The sequence below is a fragment of the Oncorhynchus clarkii genome, chromosome 18, assembly GCF_045791955.1.
Source record: "Oncorhynchus clarkii lewisi isolate Uvic-CL-2024 chromosome 18, UVic_Ocla_1.0, whole genome shotgun sequence".
NCBI classification, from domain to species: Eukaryota; Metazoa; Chordata; class Actinopteri; order Salmoniformes; family Salmonidae; genus Oncorhynchus; species Oncorhynchus clarkii.
This window is the reverse complement of record NC_092164.1, coordinates 41,181,451-41,198,557: the sequence shown is the minus strand read 5'-3', so window position 1 is coordinate 41,198,557 and position 17,107 is coordinate 41,181,451. Positions and strand designations below refer to the sequence as shown.

Sequence of the window (17,107 nt, the reverse complement as noted above, 5' to 3'; positions counted from 1 at the left end):
TGTGATAACAGACATGAAAATTAACACTTGTAGTTATTCAAAAACAATAGTCAAGGCAACTCATTGCTGTGGATTATATTTATTTACTGCGAAACCTTATACTGCCACAGAGGGGCCACACACACACACACACACAATAAGAGGCCAGACAACCAACCAGCAAATGGAGAAAATGGCAGGCCATTTTATTATAGCATGTTAATAGAAAATAAATTAAAGGAAACAATCATGATCAAGAGGAATAAAACAAACAAAACATATTATCCCATATGTGGCACTACCAGATCCACAGAGGGCTGAAATAAGAGCACAACCGGTGCACTACAGGTCAGGGAGTAATAAAGGAGTGAGTGTGTATCACACTAGAGAGGTATTGTACTTGGCATCATCTCTAGTCGCTGAAACACTATATGAAGACAATTAAACCCTGTTGTAGGCAGACAAAAAAAATCAAAATGCCAGCTACACCCATCAAATTCCATTCAAAAAATGTTTTTAAATCCAGTGATTTCTCTCATTTGGATGTGATCGACATATTGCCCAAGCCAACTATCAGCCCGTTCAGGTCAAGTATAGATCAGTGGACCATATTAGGCAATGCTGCATAGTAATGCCTTGTCAACATCACCTGTGTATTAAATATCCCCTGCAACTCAGTTCACACTCTCAAAATATACCCACTCCTACTGAAACATGGCACCAACCGTGTGTACAGGCCGGTCAGCTTACAAACACTAAGCAATAATCGATTGATGGCTTTTCAATTGAAACAGAGGAACCTAAATGCACAGTGAATGCTATCAGAATGTCTTTGTTTTCATCATCTTCTATATTACAATCTTTTAATTATTTTCATCCTTCTCCTTCATTGGCTGGCAAGATAAACCACATCCATTGGGATCCTCCCTTTAATCTGCAAACTCACGTCTCATACCCCTTCGTATTTCCCAACCAACCACCTTTAAATCAAACTTTGGAGTTCACTCCTCAGCACCTATGCCACTTGACCTACTATGTGACCTTCTGAATATTCTGCATAGCCTAGTCTTTGCTCCCTTCCCCTCTCCAATTCCCCATAATCTCTACCTCTCTTCAGCCCCCCCCCCCCCCCCCCCCCCCCCCCCAATACAGTTTCACCTAAACGTCTCCTCACTGGCTCTCCATCAAAGAAATGTCGTAACTTCAGGCCAACTCCACAGTGTCTCAGCATTTACAGTCAATTGGTTTCATTGGATACTAAAATGCTAACGTCGGCTGTCGTTAAAAACCAGACCCAATTTTCAGCACAATGAGCATACGGTACATCAGCACAGTTCCTGCATTCTCTAAAGCGCACAGAAGACTCATATCTTCAGTAATGATTGTTAGTTTAATTGCCCATTGCAAACACTCAATCTAACTCGGATAAGAGTCATTGGTCTCCTCGTGGGAGTTGGAACTAGGAATTGGGGCTGTAAGGGTACCACTGGAGGACTGTCATATCTCACAGAGTCTCTCTCTCTCAGTGCTCAGAGTGCTGTTTCTTGTGGAAGGTGGAGCGCATGCGGCTCCAGAACGTCTGGCTCCTCCTGGTTTTCCTCTCGCTGCCGCGGACCGATTCTGCCTCGCGCTGGCGAATCTGGCGGACCAGGGCGGCAAATACCTCGTCGATGTAGTAGCGAAATGCTGCTGAGGTCTCGAAGAAGGGGCACTGGAACTCCCGGGCCAGTTCCTTCCCTTCCTCTACTGACACCTAGTGCAGCGGAGGGAAGCAACATGTTCAAAGCCAATATACAAACAAAACCAACAGACAGACGATAATTGGTATATACCAGTGGCGGCTGGTGGGAGGAGCTATAGGAGGATGGGCTCATTGTAATGCCTGGAATGGAATAAATGGAACGTATCAAACATATGTGAACCACATGGTTGACTTCGTTCCACCTATCCATTCCAGCCATTACAATGAGCCCAACCTCCTATAGCTCCTCCCACCAGCCTCCTCTGGTATATACAGTAGATGGTACCAAATAGAGTCATGATATACAGTGCCTTCAGAAAGTATTCAGACCCGTAGAATTTTTCCACATTTTGTTGTGTTACAGCCTGAATTTTAAAAATGGATGAAATTGAGATGTTTTTTTCCACTGGCCTACACACAATACACCATAATGTCAAAGTGGAATTATGTTTTTCAAAATGTTTACAAATGAATAAAAAATGACAACCCATTTGTTATGGTTGCTTTGCGTGATGTATTGTAGTCTTCTACCTTCTTGCCCTTTGTGCTGTTGTCTGTGGCCAATAATGTTTGTACCATGTTTTGTGCTGCTACCATGTTGTTGTCATGTTGCTACCATGCTGTGTTGTCATGTGTTGCTGTGTTGCTATGTTGTTGTCTTTAGGTCTCTCTCTATGTACTGTTGTGTTGTCTCTCTTGTCGTGGTGTGTGTTTTGTCCTATATTTATGTGTTATTTAAAAATAAATGAATCCCAGCCCCGGTCCCCACAGGTCTTTAAACTTTTGGTAGGCCATCATTGTAAATAAGAGTTTGTTCTTAACTGACTTGCCTAGTTAAATAAAAGGTAAAATAAAATCAAATAAAAATAAAATGGCAAGCCTAAATAAGTTCAGGAGTACAAATTCTAATAACAAGTCACATAAGTTTAATGTGTTCAATAATAGTATTTAACGTGAATTTTGAATAACTACCTCATCTCTGTACCCCACACAACTATCTGTAAGGTCCCTTAGCCGAGCAGTGAATTTCAAACACAGATTCAACCACAAAGACAAGGGAGAATTTATAATGCCTCGCAAAGAAGGGCATCTATTGGTAGATGGGTAAAAACAAAGCAGACATTGAATATCCCTATGAGCATATCCCTATGAGAAAGTTATTAATTACACTTTAGATGGTGTTTCAATACACCCAGTCACTACAAAGACAGGCGTCCTTTCTAACTCAGTTGCCGGCGAGGAAGGAAACCTCTGGGATTTTACCATGAGGCCAATGGTGACTTTAAAACGGTTACAGAATTGAAAGGCTGTGATAGGAGAAAACTGAGGATGGATCAACAACATTGTAGTTACTCCACAATACTAACCTAATTGACGGAGTGAAAAGAAGGAAACCTGTACAGAAACCAAAATATATATTTTTAAATGCAACAAGGCACTAAAGTAATACTGCAAAAAATGTGGCAAAGCAATTCACTTTTTGTCCCGAATACAAATTGTTATGTTTGCGGCAAATCCAATACAACACATTACTGAGTACCACTCTCCATATTTTCAAGCATAGTGGTGGCTGCATCATGTTATGGGTATGCCTGGAGTAAAACCTGGTTGAGCCTGCTTTCCACCAGGCACTGGAAGATGAATTCCCCTTTTAAAAGAATAATGGGCAAATGCTGTACAATCCAGGTGTGGAAAACTCTTGGAAACTTACCCAGAAAGACTCAGTTGTAATTGTTGCTCAAATGTGCTTCTACAAAGTATTGACTGTGAATACTTATGTAAATTAGGTACTGTATTTCTAAAAACATTTTCACTTTGTCATTATGCGGTATTATGTGTAGACGGGTGAGAGAGAAAAAAAGATATACAAGGGGATTAAATATTCAGGCTGTAACAACAAAATGTGGAATAAAGCAAGGAGTATAAATACTTTCTGAAGGCACTGTATATGCTACGGTAAATGTTTGAATCTACAGATTCCCCGTCTCCTTGGTAAATCTACAGATTCCCCGTCTCCTTGGTAAATCTACAGATTCCCCGTCTCCTTGGTAAATCTACAGATTCCCCGTCTCCTTGGTAAATCTACAGATTCCCCGTCTCCTTGGTAAATCTACAGATTCCCCGTCTCCTTGGTAAATCTACAGATTCCCCGTCTCCTTGGTAAATCTACAGATTCCCCGTCTCCTTGCTAAATCTACAGATTCCCCAGGGAATCTAAAGGTATACTATACCAGTCAGACAGGCAATCTGTAGATCTTCCAGTAAATATGTAAAGACAGGCATTTTGAACAGCGGTAGGAATTTAATGCAGCCAGATAGCGGGCAAAACATACTGTAGTGCCAAGACTACCAATGGGCGTCCCTTTCCCCCTCCCTCCTTTCCCTGAATTCTCACCTGTCGTAGATGAGTCAGGTCAGACTTGTTGCCCACCAGTACCACGGGGGTGTTGGCGGTGCGGCGCACACGGTCAATGAGCTGCTTGAACTGGCGCGCCTCCTGTAAGCTCCGCCTATCTGTGATGGAGTAGGAGATGATGAAGCCCTCGCCCGCCCGCATGTACTGGTCCCGCATGGCTGTGAACTCCGCCTGGAAAGGGGCATGTGTGAATGTATGCGAGGGGGGGGGGGGGGGGGGGGGGTAGAGAGAGTGGTTAAGGACTGATACAGAGAGCATCACAGCAAAATACTTAGATAAGATTATATATCCCGGTGCCACACACACACACTTTGTTATTCTATCCTCACGGGGACCTAAAATGTATTTCCATTCAAAATCCTATTTTCCCTAACCCTAACCTAAACTTAACTCCTAACCCGAATTGTAACCCTAAACCTAACCCCTAAGCTTAAAATAGCCTTTACCCTCATGGGGACGTGGGAAATATCCTTACGAGGGAGAATTTTGCTTGTTGTTGGGGGATTTTAGGTCCCCACAAGGATAGAAGAAACCACCCCCCTCACACACACATACTGGTATGTGTGTGTATGCCTGAGAGCAATCAAGAAAATCAATCACCATTGGTCTGTCTTTCCTACAAGCTACTGGAGGAACAACATGGAGACACACAGAAAAAAAAAAGATTGGAATTTGGATGACTCAGAATTTAAGGGTCACTTGAGACAGTGGACTGTGTGGACAGTGGACTGCAATTCTCTGTGTGGGCACTTCCCTGACTTTGGTATGGTACAAACAAACCCAGTCACGGGCATATATTAAAGAATATGTACATGACCATATATGGAAAATGACTAATATAATAAGTGAACCATACGTGTCTATGGATGAGTCAGAGAGACAGGGAGAGACGCCTTTGTGCAGAGCGGGTGAGAGACAGAAATTATGTACGTTTGTGGAAAAAGAAAGGGAGTAGATGGAGTGAGCGACGCTTAAAAGAAAGTTGAGAAGAATAAGGATGCAGATGTTATGACGGTGAAGGGGAGATGCGACAGAGTGAAATTTGTTCCTCTGGGTCTGCTTTGGCAATGTAAGATAATTACTTAATGATTAGTTATCATCCTAATAAGACTGTTTGAATGGAATTGAGAGACAGGGAGAGACCGTCGGAAAGGGTTGATTAAAAGGAAAGTGAGCATTGGGATAGAGGGAGAGGCTTTCCTCTCCTCTATCTGAACTGATGCAAAAGAACTAGACCGATGAAAGCAAATTCCCAGTCCTTCCCAGGTGTTTTTTAAATATTGCATTCACCTATCCTATGTTTACAGATCAGTTGATGAAGGAGAGGAGGAAGCCATATTAGACTATTGAGAATGAGATGCAGCCAAAAGAGGTGGAGACGTGACATTTATACGGAAGGCCTTTGTGAGGAAGTGTACCTGTCCTGCTGTGTCCAGTATGTCCAGGTTGGCAGGTTCATCGTCGATGCGGATCTGTGTCTTGTATGCATCCTCTGGGAGAGACATTGAGTGGTATTTTAATGGCTATACAGGATGATTGTGTAGTTACATGTCATAAGCCGTGGTTCATTGACTCTGGCCGATGCTATGCAGCGAGCGGATGTGCTTTACCAAGTTACGACAGGTGTTCTGTTTGGGACTTGTGGTTCCTTGTACGAGTTCTGACATTTCAGGCTAGCGAGGCAAGTATTGTTCTTGGAACTGTGGGGGTCTATGGACTTGGGCTGTCATGGCAGCGTGTCAGTGCGCATAGCCAAGTTGCAGTAGGTTCTGTTTCCCTATATGGGGCACTGACAGTTCAGGCATCTCAGGTAAGTTTTAGTGAAAAAGGTGGCTTCTGTAAGCCCATTTTGAAGCCGGTGGAACCTGTGTTTGCTTTGGCTGCCGTTTGGTACCCTCTGACCCGGGTTGGGGTGTGATTGTACCCATAGTATGTTATGAAGAGTGACCGACTGAAAGGTAAAGTACAGTTATGAATATAACTGTAGGTACACCCGTCTAGTACCAGGTCGGATCCCCCTTTGCCCCCGGAACAGCCTGAATTCTTCGGGGCATGGATTTTACAAGTCAGATAAATTCCACAGGGATATTGGTCTATGCTGGCGCGATGGCATCATGCAGTTACTGCAGATTGGACGGCGGTACAGCACCGCCACCAGCCTGTACCGTTGACACCAGGCAGTATGGGTCCATGGACTTGTGCTGCTTATGCCAAATCCTGACTATGCCATCAGGAACTGGGACGCAACAGGAACTGGGATTTGTCGGACAAGGTGATGTTTTTCCACTCCTCAATTGTCCAGTGTTGGCGATCGTTTGACCACTTCTTATTTTTAGCTGATATGAGTGGAACTCTGTGTGCTCGTCTGCTACAACAGCCCAGCCCGTCCGTGATAAGGATCAACGAGTTGTGCGCTCCAAGATGCCGTTCTGCACACTACTGCTGTTGTACTGTGCCGTTATTTGTCCGTTTGTGGCCCGCCTGTTAGCTTGCACGATTCTTGCCATTCTTCTTCGACCTCTCTCATGAACGAGTGGTTTTCGCCCACAGGAACTGCTGCTGACTGGAGGTTTGTTTGTTTGTCTCACCATTCTGGGGAAACACTAGACACCGTCGTGTGTGAAAAGCCCAAGAGGGCGGCCATTTGAGACACTGGATCCGGAGTGCCTGCCCGTGATGAACATACCTCTCAAAGTGTCTTAGGTCACTCGTTTTGCCCATTCTAATGTTCAATAGAACAGCCTCGATCCCTGCTTAATATAGCAAGCCACTGCCAGGTGACTCACTCTCCGTAGGAGCAATCCATTTTCATGAATGGGGAGGTGTACCCATTAAACTGTAATTAATTCATATATATATATATATATATATATATATATATATATATATATATATATATATATATATATATATATATATATATATATATATATATATATATATATATATATATATATATATATATATATATATATATTTAAAAAATGAATGATTGATTCAAAATACAACATGATCACTGATTTGTTGTAGCCGTTTTTGGTGCGGTTAAAGCAGGCCAAATTTGACCAAATATGAGTGGCGTTAGTTTGATCAGATACCAAGCACTCTCTCACCTATGGTGGGGTCATGGTCTTCAGGGAACCTGTGGCTGATAAACTGCATTATAATAGCTGAGGAGAAAGAGAGAGTTTTAAGTTTTCACAAGCTATTTGGGGGGGGGGGGGGGCAATTACATTGTCACAAAGCTGCACAGGCACTGCATCAATAAACCAAAGAGGAGAAATCAGAAACAAACTACAGCAGATCAGAAGACAGAGCGGAAGAGAGATGGAGAGATAAAGGGATTAAGAAGTCAATGCGGGAGAATTTATTACATAACGCAGGTTGTATCACACACTTCCCCATCTCTCCTTTGTCTCGTTTTTCTCCCTCCAGGCAGGTAGTGGTTCACACGCATAGATAAACACACCCTGCAGCTTACACAGAAACACACAGTATCTCCGCCTCTGCAGCATCAGTGTACACCCACTAGTTTCCATGGCGAAAGCAGGCACAGATGTTTTTTTTAACGACCCATCTCTCCCGCTATCCCTCCAAATCATCCCTCTCGCCGATGTTTTTACTACTTTTCTGTGTACCTATACCAGGTGAACTCTGCCAGTCTCCATGGCAACAGTAGCCAAGAAAGGGGGGGAGGGTTGCTAGGCACTGACGCGTCTTCCTGACGACAGGCACCCAAACGGCACCCCAGACTGCCGTAGAAGGCGGCCAACGCCCATGCTTACGAGAAGAGAACTCTGACTATCTGACTGCACTTGGAGGGTGTGTCAGAGAAACACAGAAAAGACAAGGCGGCATTAGGAGAAGTAATGAGGTGGAGAAGAATAGCCAGTCAGACATAACATGTACAAACAGACAGCAAGACAGAAGAAAAGACATGCACTAAGTAAGAGTGAGGTGGAGTGCAGTTAAGTGTAATTATGAGTGGGTTATGTGTGTGTACTCACCGCTCTTCCCCACTCCCCCCTCTCCCAACATCACCAGTTTGTACTCGCGGGAGAGGCCCCCGGAGCCTCGCAATGACTCCATTTACACTATGAACAGAGAGATAAGAGGCTGTGAGTAATACACATATACCCTTTAAAACAGACACACACACACAATAATTCTTGGTCCCAGTTTATTAAGCCCAGGACTAACGAATAGAACTATGAAAGAGAGTGTACAGAGTTGAAAGTGATTAACACACAAGCATGATACCACACATGCTAATGTGCAATCTTGCTGTCATGTGTCAAGCGCTAAAGCTAATGACAAGAGATTAGAAAGAGAGAACGAGATACGCCACACACAGGCAAACTTCAACATCAATATTCACTGTCGAAAGTCGGGTCAGTCAACCACACAGTAGATCTAAAGAATAGCGACGAGACAGAGGTGAATGAGAGAGTGGTTTCAGGGACAGAAGTAGAGCTATACAGCCAACATTCTAGTCTACTTTGCCACCCTTGAAAAACAAAAAAACGATTCAACTCATATGAATAGGCCACTATTGTCATCGCCTCGGACCCATTTGGAGTGTGTGTAGATTGACTTATAAAAGAGTCAGATGGCTCTCCAGTTTATTAGATTGGTGTATGCAGCAGCTAGTAGAACTCGTGCGGAAAGAGGAACCAACTATCGACTTGACAGCAATCATGTGATTTCTAAGTGCAAGGCGAATGTGTGACATTGACCACCACAAACCCAGGCAATGTCATCAACAACTATTATTGTTATCACCTAGCCTTCCCGTTCTCTAACCCAAAATAGCATGATTTAAATAACATTTTTTACAACACCAGACTATATTAAAAACTTACTTAATTGTCAGAATAAATGATAATTAGTTATATATTTATCCTTGACAAAGAGGCCTACATAAGTAGACAGTTACTTATCATTAGGGCCTAGGCTACTAATGGTAGTCATTATGAAGTGATCACATTCTCTCAATGATGGAATGCAGAGACACGACGTTTGACAAAGCCGGTTCATTGTTGTCAGGACAGAGGCAGATAGAACAGACATAACTTGGGTGGTTAAAAATAGATGTTCATATCCGCTTGAGAGTAGCTACGTTTTTTTTTTTTTTTTTGCCTGGTTTTATGTAAAATAGGAGGTCTGAACTTCAATAACGCATGACTGACCCCATGTCCCCAAAATTGCATCAAAGCATATCTTTGGTAGATCCAAAAACACAAAGGAGTGGATGGTATTGTAGTATATTGCCGAGCCGACACAGGCTCTATGATTCAAGGGAGTCTCCAGGCTTCAGATAGCTCAGGCCTCGGAGGTTTTATTGAAATTAAAGATTAAACATATCGACTCTGTGGTAGCCTTATTCAACGTCCACAGTTAGGGGGTGTCATTATTATTTGTAGAGGCTACCTAAACTAAGCGCAACAAAAGTAAACGTGTATTGCACTACTGTCACGTTGTTATAGCCTAATGTTACAAACAGTGAGTCGGCTACGTTTCAGCGGACGAAAATATAAAAAATATTTTCTAAATCATTGAATCTGACGAAGTCGCAGTGAAAACTGCATCCGTTGCAAACATTTACTAAAATACAACAACTATTTAATATAATTTATTGGCTACTTTGAAACAGGATAAACAACGACAAAAATAGCGAACCTTCAAAAGACGGGTAAAGTAGCAGAATGAAGTGTGGCTGTAACGTTAGGTGTCATAAGATTAGGAAAAACAAATTACTCTACCTTTTTCTAAACTTAAAATGTACGTTTGTTCTTCGAATAATGTGTAGGCTACGAGTCGATCATTGATGAACGTAAAACAAGCTGCATGAATTTGTTAGCTTTTTTGTAGATCAGTGTTCAATCGGACATTGCACACATTGTTCAATGTAATTAAAGGAACGAGTTCAGTGAGAAAGATGTATATTGCCGACTACGACGAAAGCAAATGATTGAACAGTTGCAAATATAAAAGAGCCTACAGACTTCATGCATACGCGAATAGAAATGAGCGACTCACCTGTGTCACAGAGCTTCTTTCTTCATAATTTCCGAAATGACTTTTATGGCCATTTAGTGCTTGACGTTTGATATGTCATGCTACAAAATCCTCACTAACTGTAAACAACGCCAGCAGTCTGAAAACTACGTCACAGGATCCCACCTCCCGTCGGGTCAGTGGCTGTGACTTTTCAGTAGAGTTGGAAGTGACCTTGAAAAGTCAAAAAGGCTATGAAATATTTGTAGTTAATCATATCAGTAACGTTAGATCGTCATATCAGAGCTGTAGCTCCGCCCACCTTGGAAGTTGAGCAGAGCATGCTGGGTGATCTCGAGCAGTGATGACAACTAATCAATTTTGTTGCTAGATTTAGCAACTTTTCAGACTACCCTGGTAACTTTTTTTTCAAACAGCACCTAGCAACAAATTTAGCTACTTTAAAAAATATATTTGGACATTTTAGCAACTTTTAAAACGTGACTCAAACGCTAAAATGCACACATTTTCCCTCTAAATTACACACAAATGATTTTCTCTGTCACAACACACGTGCCTGGCTGCAAAAGTGCATTGTGAGTGACGTCAGCAGCAGGCCAGCAAAACGCAATGAATATAGTTGGTCACTAATGTTTGATCTTGAACAGAACTTACAACATCAATCAACATGCCTCAATCAAAAATGTACAGAAAAGAGTGGGAGTCTGTACCTGAACAAATCATATTTTTTGCAGAGCTGGCCAGTCAATTTGAGTAACGTTATTCTGTGTTTTACGTAATGACGCAATGAGGTTTTTAGAAAAAAACCAGAAACAAAAACCGAAATACCTTATTTACATAAGTATCCATACCCTTTGCTATGAGACTCGTAATTGAGCTCAGGTGCGTCCCCTGTTTCCATTGATCATCCTTGAGATGTTTCTACAATTTGATTGGAGTCAACCTGTGATAAATTGATTTGGAAAGGTACACACCTGTCTATATAAGGTCCCACAGTTGACATTGCATGTCAGAGTAAAAACCAAACCATGAGGCTGAAAGAATTGTCCGTAGAGTTCCAAGACAGGATTATGTCGAGGCACAGATCTAGGGAAAGGTACCAAAACATTTCTGCAACATTGAAGGTCCCAAAGAACACAGTGGCCTCCATCATTCGTAAATGGAAGAAGTTTGGAACCACCAAGACTCTTCCTAGAGCAGGCCGTCCGGCCAAACTGAGCAATAGAAGAGCCTTGGACAGGGAGGTAACCAAGAACCCGATGGTCACTCTGACATAGCTCCAGAGTTCCTCTGTGGAGATGGGAGAACCTTCCAGAAGGACAACCTTCTCTGCAGCACTCCACCAATCAGGCCTTTATGGTAGAGTGGCCAGACGGAAGCCACTCCTCAGTAAAAGGCACATGATAGCTCGCTTGGAGTTTGCCAAAAGGCACCGAAAGGACTCTCAGACCATGAGAAACAAGATTCTCTGGTCTGATGAAACCTAGACTGAACTCTTTGGCCTTTTGGCCTGAATGCCAAGCGTCACGTCTGGAGGAAACCTGGCACCATCCCAACGGTGAAACATCGTGGCGGCAGCATCATGCTGTGGGGATGTTTTTCAGCGGCAGGGATTGGGAGACTAGTCAGGATCGAGGGAAAGAAAAATGGAGCAAAGTACAGAGAACTTGTTCCAGAGCACTCAGGACCTCAGACTGGGTTCACCTTCCAACAGGACAACAACCCTAAGCACACAGCCAAGACAACACAGGAGTGGCTTTGTGACAAGTCTCTAAATGTCCTTGAATGGCCCAGCCAGAGCCCGGACTTAAACCAGATCGAACATCTCTGGAGAGACCTGAAAATAGCTGTGCAGCGATGCTCCCCATCCAACCTGACAGCGCTTGAGAGGATCTGCAGAGAAGAATGGGAGAAACTCCCCAAATACAGGTCTGCCAAGCTTGTAGTATCATACCCAAAAAGACTCAAGGCTGTAATTGCTGCAAAAGGTGCTCAAACAAGTACTGAGTAAAGGGTCTGAATACTTACGTAAATGTGATATTTCAGTTTTTTTTTTTTTTATGCATTTGCAAAAATGTAGAAAACTGTTTTTGCTTTGTCATTATGGGATATAGTGTTTAGATTAAGGGGGGGAAACGCTTTAATCAATTTTAGAATAAGGCTGTAACGTAACCAAATGTGTGAAAAGTCAAGGAGTTACATCTTGAATGCACTGTACGGTGCTGTTCCATGCCTGTGCATCTTCAGCGTTATTAAATCACCTCAACTGGAATCCTACCTGTCTGTCATCTGTGCCCTTACCAGCACACTGGAACAAGTAAAACCTAACCTAAAGAATATACAGTCCACCAAGTCCTCACTTACATAACCAAATAATAGGCCTACTAAGACACAATTGATTATATTTTAAGTTTATTGTAATAGAATAAAGAGAGTACTTTGTTGTTACGAGGTACATTGTCAGTCACGGTGCAGAATCCCTGGATGGGGACAAATTGGAGTTAACTGTCTTGCTCTTGGGTACACCAGCAGCCCTTCAGGTGCCAGTTCAGTTCCCATGTTTGTAATGTTCCGGCCTGGGTCTTGAGCCAACAACTTTCCCTCTAACATCTAGGCTACCTGCCATGCATCGGTGGTGATGTATACGAGACACGTACAGGTAACTGCCAAAATAATGGAAACACTTGAGTAAATGAGGGGTACAAAAGTATATTGAAACCAGGTGATTCCACACAGGTGTGTTTCCGGAGTTAATAGAGTTTCAGAATCTGTGTCAAGTTGCGTTGAAGCAGTTCTGTCTCGTGGTGGCCCAACAGCCTATTAAAATACTTTGTTGCTTGCTGTTTACTTTTATTTTGGCAGTTACCCGTGTGTCCCTATTTGCTGTGTGCTCCCTGTGACTTTGTTTGATCTTTTTAATTAGCTAGACCATACAATTATAGGATACTGGATATTCTCATGCTGTAACTGCACAAAGACCAAATCTTGTCATGTGAGTTTGTGTTTGTGAGGGGGAAAAAAAGAGGTATGCATTCACATTTTTGGTCATTTAGCAGCCACTGTTATCCAGAGAGAAATCAGTGAGCTAGTCGTGTGTCTGCCCAAGTGTGACTTAGCAAAAAGGCCAAGCAAAAAAAACTCAAATAGTATATCAGTTTATTTATTTGCACGTTCATTGTGTTAACAAATTCAACAAGTCAGCATTAGTGTAATATATTTAGCATAGACTACATAGCATTATGCAGTTTAAACACATTTCAGAGTACTGGTCTTGTTTTGCATTTCCCCCACACACAACATACAACTCTGACCTTCAATTATGACTGAGGCGGTGAATCAATGACAGCCAATGGGATACTCACAACCCATTGATTTCTTTGTCTCTTTTTATTCACACCTCAGATTTGTCTGTACAACACACAACAGCAAAAGAGTGGGATGGGTTGTCATGGAAGGAAAAGGAGAGTGGACTAGAGAGAGGGATTCAGTCAGGGCCAAGGGATAGGAAAAGGGAGGGCACCCCAACAATTGAACACATTCACAGCGAGGGGAGAGCCCTTTGCCTTTCCTGGGGGAACAATCACATACGCTAACGACAGGCGGCAGTGCATCTGCCTGATAGTGTCTGGGAACAAACTGTCATTTACACAAGGTTATACTGTATTTACATTTTGATATCTACAAAAAAGATGCTTTGATTAAGCTATGGGGTTAGGGGAGGCCAGCAAAACAGAGGGTAACAAAGCCAGAGCATCTAATTTTGGTTTGGATTATTCCGTGATATGGGACATCGTTGCTGATCTTGCAGAGTGCTTTCTGTGCTATTTACAAAAGGAAATGCTCATAGGAAGAAGAAACTGTTGAATATCAATCACAGGCACCTGTAACATACACAACCCCAGAATCTCAAAGTAAAGTCAGAAAGAAACAGTGAGAACATAGAAATAGGAAACTAGAAAATCTGTCAAAGATACAGAAACGGGAGAATGTACACGGTTTGTTTTCTAAAATATGTTAGCTAGCAATTATGATACACCTTGATTTGATCTCCACTAAACCTTCCTGTCATGAAGAGAACTCTCGCCTCTCGCAGTAATTATCTGTCATGCACAGACATGTGAGACAAAAAAAAACGAAACACTTGTGTCCTTATCAACAGACACATTGACAGCCATCCTTTCCCACAGAACAATGCTAAGATGCTGTCATCATTCTCCTTTCACCCTCCAAAAATGTTCCACTTTAACACTTTTTAAAATATTGAACGCAACCCTTATTAGCGCAGCTACAGTTAGGAGCCTGAACACCACTCCTTTCTAGATGTACCGTCTAACTCTCCAGCGAGGACAGAGCAATGAATAAAGATGACGTCACACTATTCCTCAGCCACCATTTTAGAATCTCCTGGGCAAAGTTGGCCAAACGGTGGACTACAACCCATTGGCCTTTCCGTGGTGATACTCTGACAGAGATGCTTTGAGCCTGTGCTCACACTACAAACTTGGGCATTTGTAGCCTACCTTCAGGGCCCCATATGGTAAATACAAAAACACATTTCCAGTCTACTGCCCAGCACATCTTTGCCCAAGCCAAGACTAGGTGGGGTTATGGTGTTAGGGCTAATGCAATTTTACCTCACTCCAAAGTGCACTTATATCCATATAATTAAATCATGCCCCAGACTGGAAGCCTACTACAGAGACAAAGACAAAAGGATAGTCAGAGGACCTTTCTCTGAATTGGAAAGACTACAGTTTGAAAAATGTCTCTAGGTTATCGAAACCTGTGCGGCTGTTGTGATTATTATTTTTTTTTAAAGTGCTAATTATTCAAACATTATGAAACCAAAAGTCTGAAATGGGTTTCCGAGACAGTGCTTCTTAAATTAATGACAATTACATTTTGTTTCAACAAGTTGCCTCGATGTATAGTTTCGATGGAAACTGAAGATACTGTGCATGTAATTGAACAAATTTCCAATATCTCATGGCTGTGAGGGAAAACTATAGGACAAAGGACTTGAACTGCCCAGGATATTAGCCTCTTATGTTACAATAACTACAAATAGATATTTGTTTTCAAAAGTATCAAAAGAGAGCAAAAAAAAAAAGTTGGATCAAATCAACCAGTGATAAAAACAAAAAAGGTTGCTTTGGGCTTTTCAAAGTGCGATCAGATATACAAAATGTTCAGTGCGCAGCCCAGATGTGCATACTGCCTACTCTCAATTCCATGTGGAATGTGATGACTTTCATAGGAAAGGACACAACACTTACGAGTGCCAAAACCGCTATCGATGGTATCTACATAAAACTGTGATATGCCAAGCATTAACCAAAGAAGCTTGTTGAGTGACAACACCACGCAAATAACATGTAATAACAGACATTTATGGTCATTTATTTGCTAGTTTAAGTTAGCTCAAACCCAAGCTAGCATTGCAGCTAGTTTACAAGGACTCAGTTTGAGCACCTCAGAGGCCGGTGAAGCTGAATGTGTACAATGTTTACCTGTGTGTGAGTGTAGGGATATGCAACATTCAAGCTAAGTGGTTAGCAGTGTACACCTACAGTGAGATGCAGTGTATAGACACAGCAAAGAGACAGTGTGCAGTGACAGCTTGATCGCTATTGACTATCATAGTTCCAAAAAAATCCTCTGACACAATGGGGACCGTGCTGTGGAGCAACAGCGGTGATAAACAGAGAGCAAGAGCTTGGGGAGAAGGGAGGGCACCAGAACCCGAGCTGACACTTTGAAGCCTTTGTTGAATTCAGTGGATGAGACATTGCAGGAGATGAACATTTGCATTCTTACACAAACTCACCCCACACAAAATGGATTTCAAAAAGACGGTGAGTTCAAACAAGGATCGACTGAGCCGTTACCAATGACGTGACTATAAATTCTACTAAATGGTGTATTCTAATAAATTGACAGGAGCAAAGCACTGACATGCAAGTGTATACAGGGCCAAATGGCCCCCGTGGAACAGCATATGAACGACAAAGCTCTCTCTGGTAAAATTGGTGATAGACAGACACAAAGTTACAGATCATTTAATGGCCTTCGGCTCATGTGGTCGCCATGACAACGGGTGTACTGTAACAACGGCTTTCGGGTACATTGAGATCCGTCCAATTATAGCTTCCCGTGCCACATGGCTACAGCCTCGCCTCGACCAATCACATCAGGTCTAAAAAATAAATGCACCAATGAAATGATAGGGAGAGCAACAGGGGTCACAAAGTAAAACCAGAAATCATCAATTTACTCTAACGGGGTAGACCCAATCCACTGAGGTTGTGTGCTACTGAGGGAGGGTTCAGTGTAGCAGAGTGATTTTCCATCCACAATGCACTCATCGTGCTTCTACACCTGCATTGCTTGCTGTTTTAGGCTGGGTTTCTGTACAGCACTTTGTGACATCAGCTGATGTAAGAAGGGCCTTATAAATACATTTGATTGATTGATTGACTTATCATAGACACATTGTTATATACTGAACGCAGGTTTTCCAACATGTACGTGAACGGCAGGTGAATAATGTCCGATTGTTATGCCAGCGTTGGTATGAATCTGCCCCACAAAATGAAATTCCCCATTTTGTCTCTGCCTCGCTAATATAGGATAGGAAAGGTGGCTTGTACTCATTTGAACTCCTTTTACACTGTGCATGAAAAAGCTCTGACTCACGCAGTTTGACTCATGAGTTTCATGGGTATTGTTGCTACATGTGAGCTTACTGATGAAACGTATATGGTCCACATTGAAATGAAGAAACCTAAACGTGGTGGTAGATACGATCAAGACATCCCTCTAGCCTTACCTGCCCATAACGTAAAACACTTAGCGATATCAGTATTATCCCGTGAACATTGTAATATAGTACTCTATCCTGCCCCATAAATTGACCACACGTCTAATATTACCACTTCTGTTTAAAAAGAAAA

General features: G+C 42.3%; 1 protein-coding gene across 1 annotated transcript; it reads right to left on the bottom strand.

The window, feature by feature from the left end:
• Window positions 1-169: 169 nt before the first annotated feature.
• On the bottom strand, window positions 170-10,469 carry LOC139373520 (GTP-binding protein Rit1-like). The gene is made up of 6 exons (XM_071114126.1): window positions 10,176-10,469; window positions 8,144-8,230; window positions 7,250-7,306; window positions 5,555-5,628; window positions 4,116-4,307; window positions 170-1,732 (listed from the first exon to the last, which is right to left on the bottom strand). The coding sequence occupies exons 2-6, from the start codon at window positions 8,223-8,225 to the stop codon at window positions 1,502-1,504; spliced, it is 636 nt and encodes a 211-aa protein (XP_070970227.1). The 5' UTR covers window positions 8,226-8,230; window positions 10,176-10,469; the 3' UTR covers window positions 170-1,501.
• Between the last annotated feature and the right edge of the window lie 6,638 nt (window positions 10,470-17,107).